This window comes from Sinocyclocheilus rhinocerous, unplaced genomic scaffold (assembly GCF_001515625.1).
Source record: "Sinocyclocheilus rhinocerous isolate Xijiao unplaced genomic scaffold, SAMN03320098_v1.1 scaffold504, whole genome shotgun sequence".
Taxonomy (NCBI): domain Eukaryota; kingdom Metazoa; phylum Chordata; class Actinopteri; order Cypriniformes; family Cyprinidae; genus Sinocyclocheilus; species Sinocyclocheilus rhinocerous.
The window spans coordinates 2,674,534-2,688,909 of NW_015645076.1; the positions used below are offsets into that span (position 1 = coordinate 2,674,534).

Genomic DNA, 14,376 nt, shown 5'->3' on the forward strand with positions numbered 1-14,376 from the left:
TATATATATATATATATATATATATATGCTCAGCAAAAGACAATTATAGACTTTTTATTCAAAAACACACACACACACACTCCTATTACTCTTTTTTTAGTGACCACAGAGAAGGGATGATGGAATCACAGAATAATGAATATTGTTCTGTTCCAAAACATAGTGAGGCAGCGTAGACATCATATGCGCTCATCCGTCGCAAAGGCTGTTTCAAAACATAGGCAATCTAATTATGTTGCCTCCAAATTTTAAGGCAACATCAAAGGCAATACCACAATGCATAAGATGAGCTCTGGATATAAAGCTGCATCTCACCAAGTTTTAAATCAGAGATGTCATGCAATAAATGCCACAAACAAACAAACAAAAAAACAAGTTCAAACTAACTCACCATTCCTCCTCATAAATGCTGATTAGAAAGCAAAAATGCAATTAAAACGTATGAAAAATAAACTAAGAGTGTCTCTTAAAGGAAAACTGCTAATAATGTAACACTAGCAAACCAACACACAACCAAAAGAAGTCAAAGAGAAGGTGATAAAACACTAATGAGAGCAATGCTTTTGAAAGCAGAATATACATTCTACATTATTAACAGGAAAAAAAATACTGTACAGCTATAAATACAATAGTTTGTTCAATATGAAATGATAAAGCTAGCAAATGGCTAGTGCGATTTTAAATGTTCCTAAAGGTTGTTTGAATAGTTTTATCCTTGAATGAACTCACACAAATGTATTTCTTGTGAACATATTACAGCAAAAAGGAAACAGATAAAATTTACTTCAGTGAAACTCCAAGACAAGCGATTAACAAACAGATCTAAAATGCCACCTGTGACTTAGGTCATTACCTGAAACTTAAATCACATGATAGCTCTTCCTTCACATGCAACACATGCTAGTACATGCGAACACACACGTACAGTACACTCAGTTCATATCTTGCATATTTTCAAAACTAGACAGACAAACATAACTTACACTTTTTTTGCCTCCTCAAATTTCTGTAATAGTTTCCGCAAACCACCGTTTTTGAAGCCCTGGCAGTGAGCTGCAGGGGCCCCGATCGTAACCACATCATAGGTGTGATCTAGATACACAAACACACACATCCATGTCATGAGATGAACAACTTAGTTCTTAATATATAATTATTGTCAGTAGTTGAAAATAATTGAACAACAGTGACTCTGCACATTGCCACGAAGAAGATCAGCAGTGTAACATACATGTCAGCAGTGTAACATCCATTCTGCCTCAGAGAGTAAAAATTTAAAAAAGATAATGAGACAGAGCATAAAATAAGAAATAAAGTCGTTGATACAAAGTTGTGAGATATAAAGCTACATTACGAGATATAAAGTCACAATTGTGAGATATAGTAGGACGCCTAGATATACATTTGGAATTATGAAAAATAATGCTGCATTGTGAAATATAATGTTGCATATATGAGAAATAAAGTTGCATTCTGAGATAAGTTGCAATTACATTGGGAAAATAAAGTCAAGAGAAGGCACATTGTGAGTAATGAAGTCACATTGCAAGATAAAAATACATAATTGGGAGGCATAAAGTCACAGTGCGAGATATACATTTGCAAATGCGTGAAATAGTTGCTTTGTGAACTATACAGTAAAGTTACATTATGAGATAAAAAGTCGCAAATACATAAAAAAAGTCACAAGATGATGCATTGTAAGATATTAAGTCACAAGTGTGAGGTACAATCGTACTGCAAGATAAAAAGTCACAACTTATGTGAAAAAGTCATGAGAAACCGCATTGTGATATATAAAGTTACAATTAGGAGACATAAAGTTGCGAGAAGTCGGACTGTGAGTCACAAGTGTCAGAAGTGTGAGAAATAAAAAATAAAAGTCGTAGGCTTCCATACGCTACTTTGCATTCCAGTGATGTATTTTCTCATTACCCCAAACTCACTTACCTCTATCAATGACTAATGTTGATTATTTTTATTTTTTTCAGTTTTACTCTGTTATTCGGGACAGATGTAATGCTACAGTTTAGGGCTGCACGATAAATCGCATGCGATTGTCATGCACATATCGTCAGTAGCAGCATTTAATACACAGAGCCGTAGATCACTGACAAGCTACACAATGTCGCGTTCATAATCGATATTGCGTAGCTTGTCAGTGATCTACAGCTCTGTGTATTAAATGCCGCTCCATCTGAAAGCATGTGATGGAGATTTACTACTAATCATAGAACCGGCTTTACTGACGAGATGCGCATGACAATCGCATGCGATTTATAGTGCAGCCCTACTACAGTTCTCTTTCTAAAGAAATGTCACTTTCATGTAGCACTATAGCTTGTGAAGTGTAAATGCAAGACTGGGGGTGTCAAAACTAAAAGAACATCAGTGATCGTCTGAGTGTGTCTTTGTGTTGAGTGTATGAAAACTTCTGAATGAGAGACTATTGACATGTGCAAAGTGCTTGGAATAACAACTCCTACTGCCTGCTGGGACTGACTCAGTAAAGAGCACGTATACCAAAGTGCCCAACAAGAATATAGAGCAGTGAAAAGAACCTTTCAAATGGAGGGTAATAAAAAAAGGGGAACAGGATGACTAATACAATAAGTACACAGAATGAATGAAATAGATCTAACCACAGCCAGACTCATCTTGAACCCTCATTCTCTGCACATGGAGGTTGGTAGGCATAAATTCCAATTTTCTCTCTGCTTTCAGATTACTGGCTTTAAATGATGGACCTGTAAGACACAGAGAGATAGAGAGAGAGAAAGAAATCTGCTGATACCCCTTTATCATTCAAACAATGTAGACATGTTTACTATTCTTAGTCTTTCAAGTCACTGGAGAATCTTTCATAGAATTCTGGGTCATCTGGAGGTGTTTTTTTTGTCAGTTTAACCCTATATAAAGCCAACTAAACCATATTTGACATACAAATTTAAAAAAAGAACTCTAAATCATCAGCATGTTTAAAACTCTGCTGAAAAACCTGTTGTACACAATCAGCTGCATCCCTCTTATTGTATGATTGATAATTGACACATTTTTAGGAAGTAATAGGGCTATTAGTATCATTCTAAAAAAATGTCTAATCTTCAGGTCGTGGTACATGTGTCTTTTTTATCATGTAAACATATATACTTTTTATCATGTAAACATATATAAACATAAGAATAACTTTTACATTGTTAGTAATATTTCACTTACTAGACTGAAGCAACTTGATTATCCATGTATACATTTCAGAAAAATCATGTTAAAATGTGAGTATCAAATATGATACATCAGGTTGTATCAGTGTATTGCATTGCATTATATGTTTTGCCCCCCACATCGAATACTACAGAGCTTCATAAAGCTAAACATTTAAGTATCATTTTACTAAGACACATTATTGGGATATATTGAGTGACAAATAATATTTATATGCATTTGATGCAAGTAATCTGCTATACTGATAGTATACTATATTGATTTACATTACAAGATATCAGAATTTCATCTTACTTTTTGGCCATATAAATATCAGCAACTACACCAAACTGCATATTTTTGCTCAGTTTTTGGTCTCATGTAAGTGATTTCAATACTTGTATTAATGCATGTAAATGTAATTACTTTATGCATTTTAGCTGGCATGGACTCCATGAAGCAATGCAGCCCTACTACAGTTCTCTTTCTAAAGAAATGTCACTTTCATGTAGCACTATAGCTTGTGAAGTGTAAATGCAAGACTGGGGGTGTCAAAACTAAAAGAACATCAGTGATCGTCTGAGTGTGTCTTTGTGTTGAGTGTATGAAAACTTCTGAATGAGAGACTATTGACATGTGCAAAGTGCTTGGAATAACAACTCCTACTGCCTGCTGGGACTGACTCAGTAAAGAGCACGTATACCAAAGTGCCCAACAAGAATATAGAGCAGTGAAAAGAACCTTTCAAATGGAGGGTAATAAAAAAAGGGGAACAGGATGACTAATACAATAAGTACACAGAATGAATGAAATAGATCTAACCACAGCCAGACTCATCTTGAACCCTCATTCTCTGCACATGGAGGTTGGTAGGCATAAATTCCAATTTTCTCTCTGCTTTCAGATTACTGGCTTTAAATGATGGACCTGTAAGACACAGAGAGATAGAGAGAGAGAAAGAAATCTGCTGATACCCCTTTATCATTCAAACAATGTAGACATGTTTACTATTCTTAGTCTTTCAAGTCACTGGAGAATCTTTCATAGAATTCTGGGTCATCTGGAGGTGTTTTTTTTGTCAGTTTAACCCTATATAAAGCCAACTAAACCATATTTGACATACAAATTTAAAAAAAGAACTCTAAATCATCAGCATGTTTAAAACTCTGCTGAAAAACCTGTTGTACACAATCAGCTGCATCCCTCTTATTGTATGATTGATAATTGACACATTTTTAGGAAGTAATAGGGCTATTAGTATCATTCTAAAAAAATGTCTAATCTTCAGGTCGTGGTACATGTGTCTTTTTTATCATGTAAACATATATACTTTTTATCATGTAAACATATATAAACATAAGAATAACTTTTACATTGTTAGTAATATTTCACTTACTAGACTGAAGCAACTTGATTATCCATGTATACATTTCAGAAAAATCATGTTAAAATGTGAGTATCAAATATGATACATCAGGTTGTATCAGTGTATTGCATTGCATTATATGTTTTGCCCCCCACATCGAATACTACAGAGCTTCATAAAGCTAAACATTTAAGTATCATTTTACTAAGACACATTATTGGGATATATTGAGTGACAAATAATATTTATATGCATTTGATGCAAGTAATCTGCTATACTGATAGTATACTATATTGATTTACATTACAAGATATCAGAATTTCATCTTACTTTTTGGCCATATAAATATCAGCAACTACACCAAACTGCATATTTTTGCTCAGTTTTTGGTCTCATGTAAGTGATTTCAATACTTGTATTAATGCATGTAAATGTAATTACTTTATGCATTTTAGCTGGCATGGACTCCATGAAGCAAGTGTAAGTCCTGGTGACCACGTTATCCAATTTCATGTTAGTGAATGTTGGTTAGTGACCTAGAAATAGCGAAGAATCTAATTTTTTTTCTTCCTTTTCTGTAATTTTTCAAAATGTTCAAACGCTAGTTTATTTTCAAATTTTGAATTATATTTTGAATCCAACACTATCAGTCTCACATATTTGGACTTAACATCTGAAAGTTCTGAAATGAAGAGTGTAACACAACAGGAACACCTCTTGCAACCTCCAAATGCAGACTGACCTTTGTAGTCCTGCAGGTCTGTGAGTGTATCCTGATAGGTCTGAAGGATGCTCTGGTACTGTGTCACGATTTGCCGTCTGAGGTTCTCCCAACATGGTGATAACTCCCCCAACTCTTCCAGCTCAGATACCCTACATCAAAAACACGATCATGTAAAGGAGTGCTCTTTGCACATTTTCATATCATCAAAATGGTCATTGTGTGGATGCAACTGTGTGTATGTCTAAGATCACGATGCACACCTGGAGAAATCCTCTTCCAATAAGAGTTTGACGAACTGTCGTGGGATGTTAAGTGACAGGACACTCTCAGCCATTTGTTCCAGGATCCGTAAATGATTCCCATCAGTGGTTGGAAAACGGTACATACGCGACATGGTGCCACCAAACACTGAGACAGAAATAGAATTAAACCATAAAGAGAAATCAATTGTGCCAGGCTGTAGCATTAAAACTGTACTTGCATGCATTTATGATATTATGACCAGGTCCTGGATTTCACTTCTGTCAATACAAATGGAACTAAGTGCCACTGAGCTTGGGAAAAGCACTGTTTCTGTCAAAATTTTCCATAGAGACATTAAGCAACATGTATCAAGCAGTGGCCAGTGCTTTTCAAGAATGAGAAAGCACAGATGTCACTCATCACTTGTTAAGGCAAGATATGAAAATTTTCTGCAAAGTTGCTACAAAAAGCTGCTTCTCAAACTACTACAGAAAAGCTGTAAATTAAATGTAAATGTAATTTTTTTTATAATAACCTAACCCCGTCTTTATCGTGAGATAAACACAATAATTTCATTGTACCTTGTACATATGACAATAAAGTTCTTGAAATCTTCATAAATGGCAATACGTAAAAAAATAAGGTTATGAACATCAATGGTCTATGAGTCAAAACAGACTTCTTTAACGGTATGTTTATCTCCGAGCACTCCATGTTCAGCTGTTTTTTTAATTACTCACAATGTTCACAACCATTTAAAAGTTTTGGAAAGAAATTAATACTTTTATTCAACAGGGATACATTAAATTGGTCAAAAGTGACAGTAAAGACTTTAACACTGGTACAAAATTACGAAAATTCAAAAAAGGTATGTATGTTTCTTCAAAAATATTAAGCAGCTTTCAACATTCATAATAAAAATAAATGTTTCCTGAGCACCAAATTAGCACATTACAATGATTTCTGAAGGATCATGTGACCCTGAAGACTGGAGGAATAGCTGCTGCATACAGATTTACTATCATAGAAATAAATTACATTTTAAATGATAATAAAATAGAAAAAAGTTACTTTTAATGTTAAAGGGGTCATATGATGCGATTTCATTTTTTCCTTTCTCTTTAGAGTGTTACAAGCTCTTGGTGCATAAAGAAGATCTGTAAAGTTGCAAAGACTAAAGTCTCAAATCCAAAGAGTTCACAAAACAACATTTCATTTTGCCAACTGTTTTGAATAAAACGTGTGCTCTGCATGTTTCTTGAAAATGCCCACTTGTTGTAATGTTTTATGTAATGCAAATAACATTTATACAATTTTAATTGTAGTGTTATGTTGTTCCTAAAGTTTCAATTACTAGCCAATGGTTGCCGAGTCCCATGCATTTGAGAGCTCATCCAATCATCATATAGAGAAGTTTTCAGGCAGGACAAAAATATAGAGATTGAAAGCCCAATGTCCAATGAACATGGGGTCCTAAATGAAGACAAAATGACGTGCTTAGAGCATTTTTTCCAATGACCATTTATCTTTGTTCTATTGAAACCAATGAAACAGTTATATGCCCCACACATTTGGCCATACACTGCACTTCCATCACAATGAATAAGTCTAAAGGCCGTTCCACACTGAGTGCGATGCGAAAAAGCAAAGGCGAATCACCGACGAACAGTGCTTTCACATCGAACGCAAAACGATTGTTCGCCTTCTGCTAATTCACGTCTGCACGCCAGGTGGCGCTGACCAGCAATGCATTTTTCCTCCGAAATGTATCTCATATATGGATTTAACATCGTCCACTGCTCAATATACAGCATTAAATTAAACTCCAGATCACATAATTCAGTGGATAATTAATAGAAATTATATTAAGAACATGTGAGAATAAATCTGTTCTCAGATACCAAAGATAACAAAAACTCGTCATCCACTCTCTTCTCTCTCGGGATACTCTTCTTCTGTGTTACAGTAGTTTAAACTGGTTTTCGAAACAGAGCCACCACTCTTGACTTTTTGTGCAACAGCAGCTGATCCAGGCACGTGATGTAATGCTCAAATCTTATTGGACGGCCCGTGTTTTCGCTTTGCGAAACTGAAAAGATTCGTCGGACTGGTTGGGAAAAAAACATTCACATTTTCGGTGCGCGAATGTTCGCGGTCTATGTGGAAGCATCCATATGAATCTATTGTTTGTTTCCAGCGCGTCATCGCGTCCGATATTCGTTTAGCTTTTTAGAGCTCAGTGTGGAAAGGCCTTTAGGGTGTGAAAAATAAGCCTTTCTTCTAGTGGCTGACATTCTTACCAGATCGTAGAAAGGAGTCTTTCCACAGTGAGGCGTATTTCACTCTGACTCCCACAGATTCTGTCAGACTCTCATCCACGGAGAGGACAGTCTGCAGCAACGGAACACGAAAGAACAAAAACATGTCAGAATGCATAAAACTAGTGATCAAACATGCTGTTCGTTGGGTCACTGGGGCATAGTCAGGCTCACCCTGCCATTGATGGTGTCTTGTAGTTGTTTGATTGGTGTATGCTGATCTCTCTTCTCCTCTAGCTGCCAGGCGATGACTGTAATACTACCCACATGCTTGTTTTCTGCTGACCTGAGGAAAAGGGATAACAGATGTCAATATGTTCAAACTGCATGCATATATGCCTGTGTCCTTTTCAGCAATTAACCACTTCTAGATGCCCCTCTAGATGAGACTGCTCAAACTGTCATGACTTCAAACAAAGATGGTTGGATCACCTGAGAGGTAAGTTTAGTCTGTGGTTCTTTTCCAGCAGAAGATCCTTCACTGGGAACATCGCTGAGCCAAGAAGGTACATCTAGAAAGTGAGAAAAATAATATAAAAGGATCAAAAGGTAAAGACAAAGTAGCAGAATCAGAGCGGTTCTTCTCATTTGTTGTGCGTGGTATTTATCTCACCGTTCCTTGTGAGCGATCTTTTACATCGTACACAGAGAGCTTGACCTGTGTGTGCTGGTTAATGTGGGAGTCTTGGAAGAAAGCCACACTGCTGAGGAACATGGGATTATTTGTACCCTGCAAACAGACGTCAAACCATTTGTTTCGATTAATCATCCAAATCAGTCCACATTGTTCCATAAATGACAGAAAAATAACATCCGTCTTGGGTGATCACAAGTGGTCAACTCTACAGACTAGGGCTGGACAAAAATATAGATTTTCTGATTAATTGTGACCTTCATTTGAATGATCTTGATGATGATTCTTAAAATCCCACAACCAATCTTTGATTTTATGCAATAGTTTTCTCTACAGCCCTACGGCAAAAGAAATCATATTTTACCCGAGTTTGTAGTCCAAAATAAACATTCACAAACATATGACTCTTATGAGCTGATCCTTTTAATGAATTATTCATTAAAAACTCACAAACACAGGATTTACCAATTTAATCAGTAACATAGCTGAACTGACTGAACTATTTGATTTTATTTACTGAACTCTTATTTCAATAAATCCTTAAAAAAGTATTATAGTTTCCAGGAAAATATTACGCAGCATATTAGAACTGCAACATCAGCATATTAGAATGATTTCTGAAGAATTATGTGACACTGAAGACTAGTGGTCGACAAATTTATCGCCAAGGCTCATATATCGGCCAATATTTGGAAATTTTTAATTATCTGAATCGGCTGATAAGTTTTTCTCTTTAGCTGATGTGTCAGAGGCGGAACTTTTATTTTGATAGCATCTGAGTGCACAGAGCTCCCATGCTCCCAGTCTTCATTGGTTTACAGTCTCTGTTTAACAGTTCTGTCTAAGAAATTATGGTAACACTTTGGAATAGGGACCAATTCTCACTATTAACTAGTTGCTCATTTGCATGCCTATTATTAACATAACTACATCCCTAATCTTACCCAATACTTAAACTTAACAACTACTTTACTAAGTATTAATAAGCAGCAAATCAGGAGTTTCTTAAGGCAAAAGTCGTAGTTAATGGTTTGTTATTAGTGAGAATTGGACCTTAAAATAAAGTGTGACCTAAATTATTAGACAGTACTGTTAAACAAAGAAAGTAAATGCATACGAAAAAGTATAATCGGCATCGTTTGACCACTGGACAGTTATTAGAAAACAGTTATTACGAATTTTAATAATATTTCACATGGATACTTCTTTAACTGTTTTTTTTTTTAAACAAATAATACATTCATATAACTGAAGTGTTCATGAACTTATTAAATTGTTCCCTGAGTAATTTATAGCATTAGCAAAGAGTGACATAACAGAAATATGCCCCAGCGAATCAAATTACAATTAGTATCGTTCACGCTCACCTCAATGATTTCGGTCTGTGCATATTTGGTCCAGAAAGCCTGAGGAGGTGTGGTACAGCTCACAGCGACAAAACTGTTGGGTTTTCGGTCCAGAGACGGTGTGGTCAGCTCGCTGCAGACTACACAATCACATTCACATTCAGGGTCATGACAGTGTGAAGATTTTCCAGACGAAGCATTGTATATATGAATGAGCTACAGTGTACTTCAAGTGTTATTTGCTAAGACCTGCTGGTTCTCAGAGATATAATCAGACCTCCACAGTTAAACCACTTTATTTACAACTTATGTGAGATAGAGGCAGTCACTTAATCCAAACGCAGCTGCTTTAGTGGTTAACTTCACATAAGCATACAGTAGGACACAGAGCTCTCACAGAAATATTTATACTACTGTTCAGTGTCATTTACAATCTAAAGATCAGATCTGATAGCCAGCTGAACCATTTTATGCCCAGCAGTCTTGGCTGCTAATGGAGAACAGTTCATTTCTGGTGCCATTTCTGCAAAATTTTGAGTATGTGATGGTTGGAAAAACAAAACTGACCAAGACTGAACTCCAGTACTGGCTCATCTGGATCTTGACTGTTCCCTACAAAGAGGAGAAAGAGAAAGAAGTGATACAATTCTGACCTGATATAATGCAAAGTAAAATGTAATACAAGAGAATATCAAAACCCAAGTTCACTGGTACTACTGTATACCTTCCAATGCTAGTCCAAGCATTTCTGAGGAAAGCTCTAAAGTGTTCGACCTGTACACCGACCACGGCCGTTCCCTCCGTGACATTGTGGCAGGATGTGTGTGTGTTATATTGAAGTTCAAGTAACAGGAGTGGTGGAAACCCACACACAGCCAGACACACTCCTGTGTGGCCGTTTCCTCCTCTGTTATCTGAGAGAGAGAAAGAGAAATCAGATTTTTTTTTCAGAACTGGTGGAAACACAGGAACACTAAAGTAGTGTTTGACAAGCAGCTGGACTTCACAAGACCACTTTTTCTTACAGGCACCACTGGAGGGTTCTAGAGTATAATCGCAGCTTCCAGAATTAAAATAGAAAGAATCCTTGTGGGAGTTTGCTTCCTTTCAGATATTTAACTTAACAATTTGAAAAATGCTATATTAGCAATATCCTTTGCTCTGCTTCTGGGGTCGTTAAATACAATAAATAAATTCAACTGTGTGATTCATTGGGAAGGCAGAGTATTGCGGAGACATTCAGAATGGTTGAAACCAGTGGACCAGATGGTATTGCTCTGAAGAAGCCTGTCCAATATACATCCTCCACTCCTCTCCTATGATTATTTTATATTCCTTTCATCTTTTTTTCTGAATATGCAAAATTTAAATATCTTTAAATCTACTACATTAGAAAGGACTGGAAACTTATAGAAATATTTAGTCAAAGACTAGATCTCAGAGAACATGGGCATACCTAATAGCTAATGGGACGGTATACTGTAGGACAGTATGCCCATATGTGATAAAGAGTCTCTCTTCTGTCCTCTACTGTACATCTGTTTATCCGTCTAGATTTTTTGAGCATTTGAAAGACCCTTGTGAATCATTTGTGCCTTTAGTAGGCATATAGATAACTTCATAATGTTAATAGACATGATTGATGAACAGAACTTCGCCTGCCCACATCACTCTATGAGTCAAACATGAACAACAGGAGCCGATGTTAAATCCAACACACACAGATGCATTGAAACTCAACAAATGCCATATTTTGAAATTTACATAATGTGGTCCAAAGGTCTGAGACTACATTTTATATCTGGGATTTATTTTATGTAGACATGGAAATAAATAGGGCTGGGTATCGAGTTCGATACTGTTTAGGCACCAACCGAATTGCCTCGATACCATCGAGTATCGAAAAATGTCTCGTCGTTCGGTACCAAATTTCGATACCTAAGGGGTTAATCTCATCAACGTCAGTGAGCCAATAAGCCTGCAGCACTAGTAGGTGTGCTCGATTAGAAGTGGTGCGGCGCAGATCGATCAGTGTTTGACATCCGCGAGAGCGATGCGAAAACGTACGGAGCAGTCTGCTTGTGGTACTGTAATACACCGATAGGTCTGCACAGTCAGCCCACGTCACGCGCCACACTCAGAGATGTCCCAGCCCCCGTAGCTGTAAGGCTACATTTACACTGCTGCGTTTTTGTTTTAAAGGGGTCATATGATGTTGCTAAAAAGAACATTATTTTGTGTATTTGGTGTAATGAAATGTGTTTATGCGGTTTAAGGTTCAAAAAACACATTATTTTCCACATACTGTACATTATTGTTTCTCCTCTATGCCCTGCCAAACTTCAGTGTATTTGACAGTGCAATAAGACATGAAAGAGAACTTAGTTTAGTACTTATGTGCCGTGTGACAGCCGCTTCCTGTGCGCGTGCTTCGGATGTGTGCGCTCAGAAAACACTATATCAGAAGTTTAAACTGATATGACTTTAAAACACATGATTTCAGAGCATGATTTTTAAAACACAAACGATATATACATGATTATCAAAACCAAACAGATGTTTTTTTTGCCAGAGTATTTGAGGTACAACTTGTAAAGTCACAGCCCTATTCTGGAAAAGGGGGCGGGGAGCAGCAGCTCAGTTGCACTTAAAGATAGAGGCACGAAAACGGCGTGTTTCTGCTTCCACTAGGGCTGGGCGATATGACGATAAGTATCGCGATGTCGATCTCAACAGTCAGGTAACAGACGATTATCCACATTATCGGGAATTTTTTTTTTTTACAAATGATAAACCTAGTAAGTTGCAAAAAATATTTTACATAGCCCCATAGTCACCATACAGGGCTTTTTGCATGCAAGAATTAAATAATTTAGTAGGAGGGTTGGGAATCGAAAAGCTATTCCAATTTCGGAAATCAGATCAGATGCGTAGGTCAGGAATCAAATTACTTGTTATAAAATTACATTTCGATTCTGCTTCTCGATTTCTGTATTCGCATTTATTGTGATTTCAAAAGATTCAACTGCAAGAAGAGGAAATAGAACTCACTTCTGCACTCACGTGCTGTTTTCTGTGCTACGCACTCGCATGCACAAAAGCCGCCTCTTATATGCGCGAACACTGGACTGAGCTCTCTTTCTCGCATTCTTACACATTTGAATGGACAAATACACACAGAATTTTATCAAAATATCCAATAAGTACAATCGGTTATGTCTTAAGTGAACGTAGAGTTGAGAAAGAAAACAAGGGTGTATTGGATCCGTGCATTGACAGCAGCCGCTGCCGCCAGTCATTAATGTTAATTTAAAGAACAAAAGAAAAGAAAATCCCTCACGAATATTTATTTAAACAGACTGTATAATGATGAAAAACCACAAACATGACGGGTATAATTAAAATACGCAAATTCCTTCAGCGCACATTTTAGTGCAATATTTTTACAGATTTTTTAAACCGTGTATACAATATAATTATGTTTAATTAAGCTGAGAGATAGCACTATAAATTCTTAATTCATTTGCAGTAAAACTATAAAGTTTTGTTGCAAACGGATGAAGACATTAGCAGGCTTCTCAGCTCACCCCTCAACATGCATGCGTTCGGAATTTCGGCAGCCCTGAATATTATCACTGAATATTATATTGTGGGCGTTGTATTTTGATTAATAAAATAAAAATTATAAAAATTATAATACACAAATGAAATTTAAATGACCCTGCTTCTAAATAAATAAAGCAGTTATTTTTATTTAGTTAAAACGGGCCAAAAGAGATCTCCGAACTAATAGGCTACCAGAAAGGAAAAAAAAAAAAAACCTTAACGTTTTTACTCAGAATTCGTTTTTAATCCCTGCATGATTTTAGTCATACATGATAAATATCAAATACATTATAGCTTGACTACAATTCGTTAAAAACGGGCCGAAAGAGACCTCCGAACTAGTGGCTACCAGAAAGGGGAAAAAAAAAAAAAACCTTAACGTTTTTGCTCAGAATTCGTTTTTAATCCCTGCATGATTTTAGTCATGTATGATAAATATCAAATAGCCTCCGTTATAGCTTGACTACAAGTTTAAAAACAACGCTGCAATTGTTATAATTAAGGAAATTAAACTTACCATCATGAAATGTGTCTACACAGGCGATAATGCCAAAAAGAAAGAGAAACATCGGAAAATATAGGCATATTTTATTAAAGACATTACTATATGACATCAACATGCATTTATCATTCTTAAAATCACCGCTAGAATGTCCAACTTCACCATGATGAACTTAAAATTGGTTTCTATTATTTTTCCTCAACAGTTCTCCTCACAAAACAAAATGTAATAAGAACAGAGTGTAAATTATTAGCAACACCAAAATAACAGCAAAGCTAATGTTTTCTGTTAGTTTAAGCACAAACTAAGAAAAGTAAAACCAAACTTTGTGGCAATAATTAAGACCAAACTGAACATGGTGTGTGTTTATGGTGCATGTTGGCAATGTTGTCTCGGCGGGGACGGGGCGTGGTGGAGGTGGGGCTTGGGTAGACGA

General features: G+C 36.3%; 1 protein-coding gene across 7 annotated transcripts in view; it reads right to left on the reverse strand.

Annotated features, from left to right (window-relative positions):
• Nucleotides 1-14,376, reverse strand: part of LOC107705620 (type I inositol 3,4-bisphosphate 4-phosphatase-like) — a 54,631-nt gene that overhangs the window by 21,607 nt on the left and 18,648 nt on the right. For 6 of the 7 annotated variants that reach the window (XM_016509011.1, XM_016509008.1, XM_016509007.1 and 3 more), the window contains exons 2-13: nt 10,557-10,746; nt 10,400-10,444; nt 9,854-9,972; nt 8,466-8,582; nt 8,285-8,364; nt 8,027-8,138; nt 7,835-7,925; nt 5,552-5,699; nt 5,310-5,440; nt 4,024-4,128; nt 984-1,092; nt 392-409 (exon numbers count right to left, since the gene is read on the reverse strand). In XM_016509011.1, the coding sequence (XP_016364497.1) occupies nt 392-409; nt 984-1,092; nt 4,024-4,128; nt 5,310-5,440; nt 5,552-5,699; nt 7,835-7,925; nt 8,027-8,138; nt 8,285-8,364; nt 8,466-8,582; nt 9,854-9,972; nt 10,400-10,444; nt 10,557-10,641 (1,160 nt within the window). In that variant the 5' untranslated portion in view covers nt 10,642-10,746. The remainder of the gene's footprint in view (nt 1-391; nt 410-983; nt 1,093-4,023; nt 4,129-5,309; nt 5,441-5,551; nt 5,700-7,834; nt 7,926-8,026; nt 8,139-8,284; nt 8,365-8,465; nt 8,583-9,853; nt 9,973-10,399; nt 10,445-10,556; nt 10,747-14,376) is intronic. The other variant, XM_016509006.1, reaches the window with a different exon arrangement.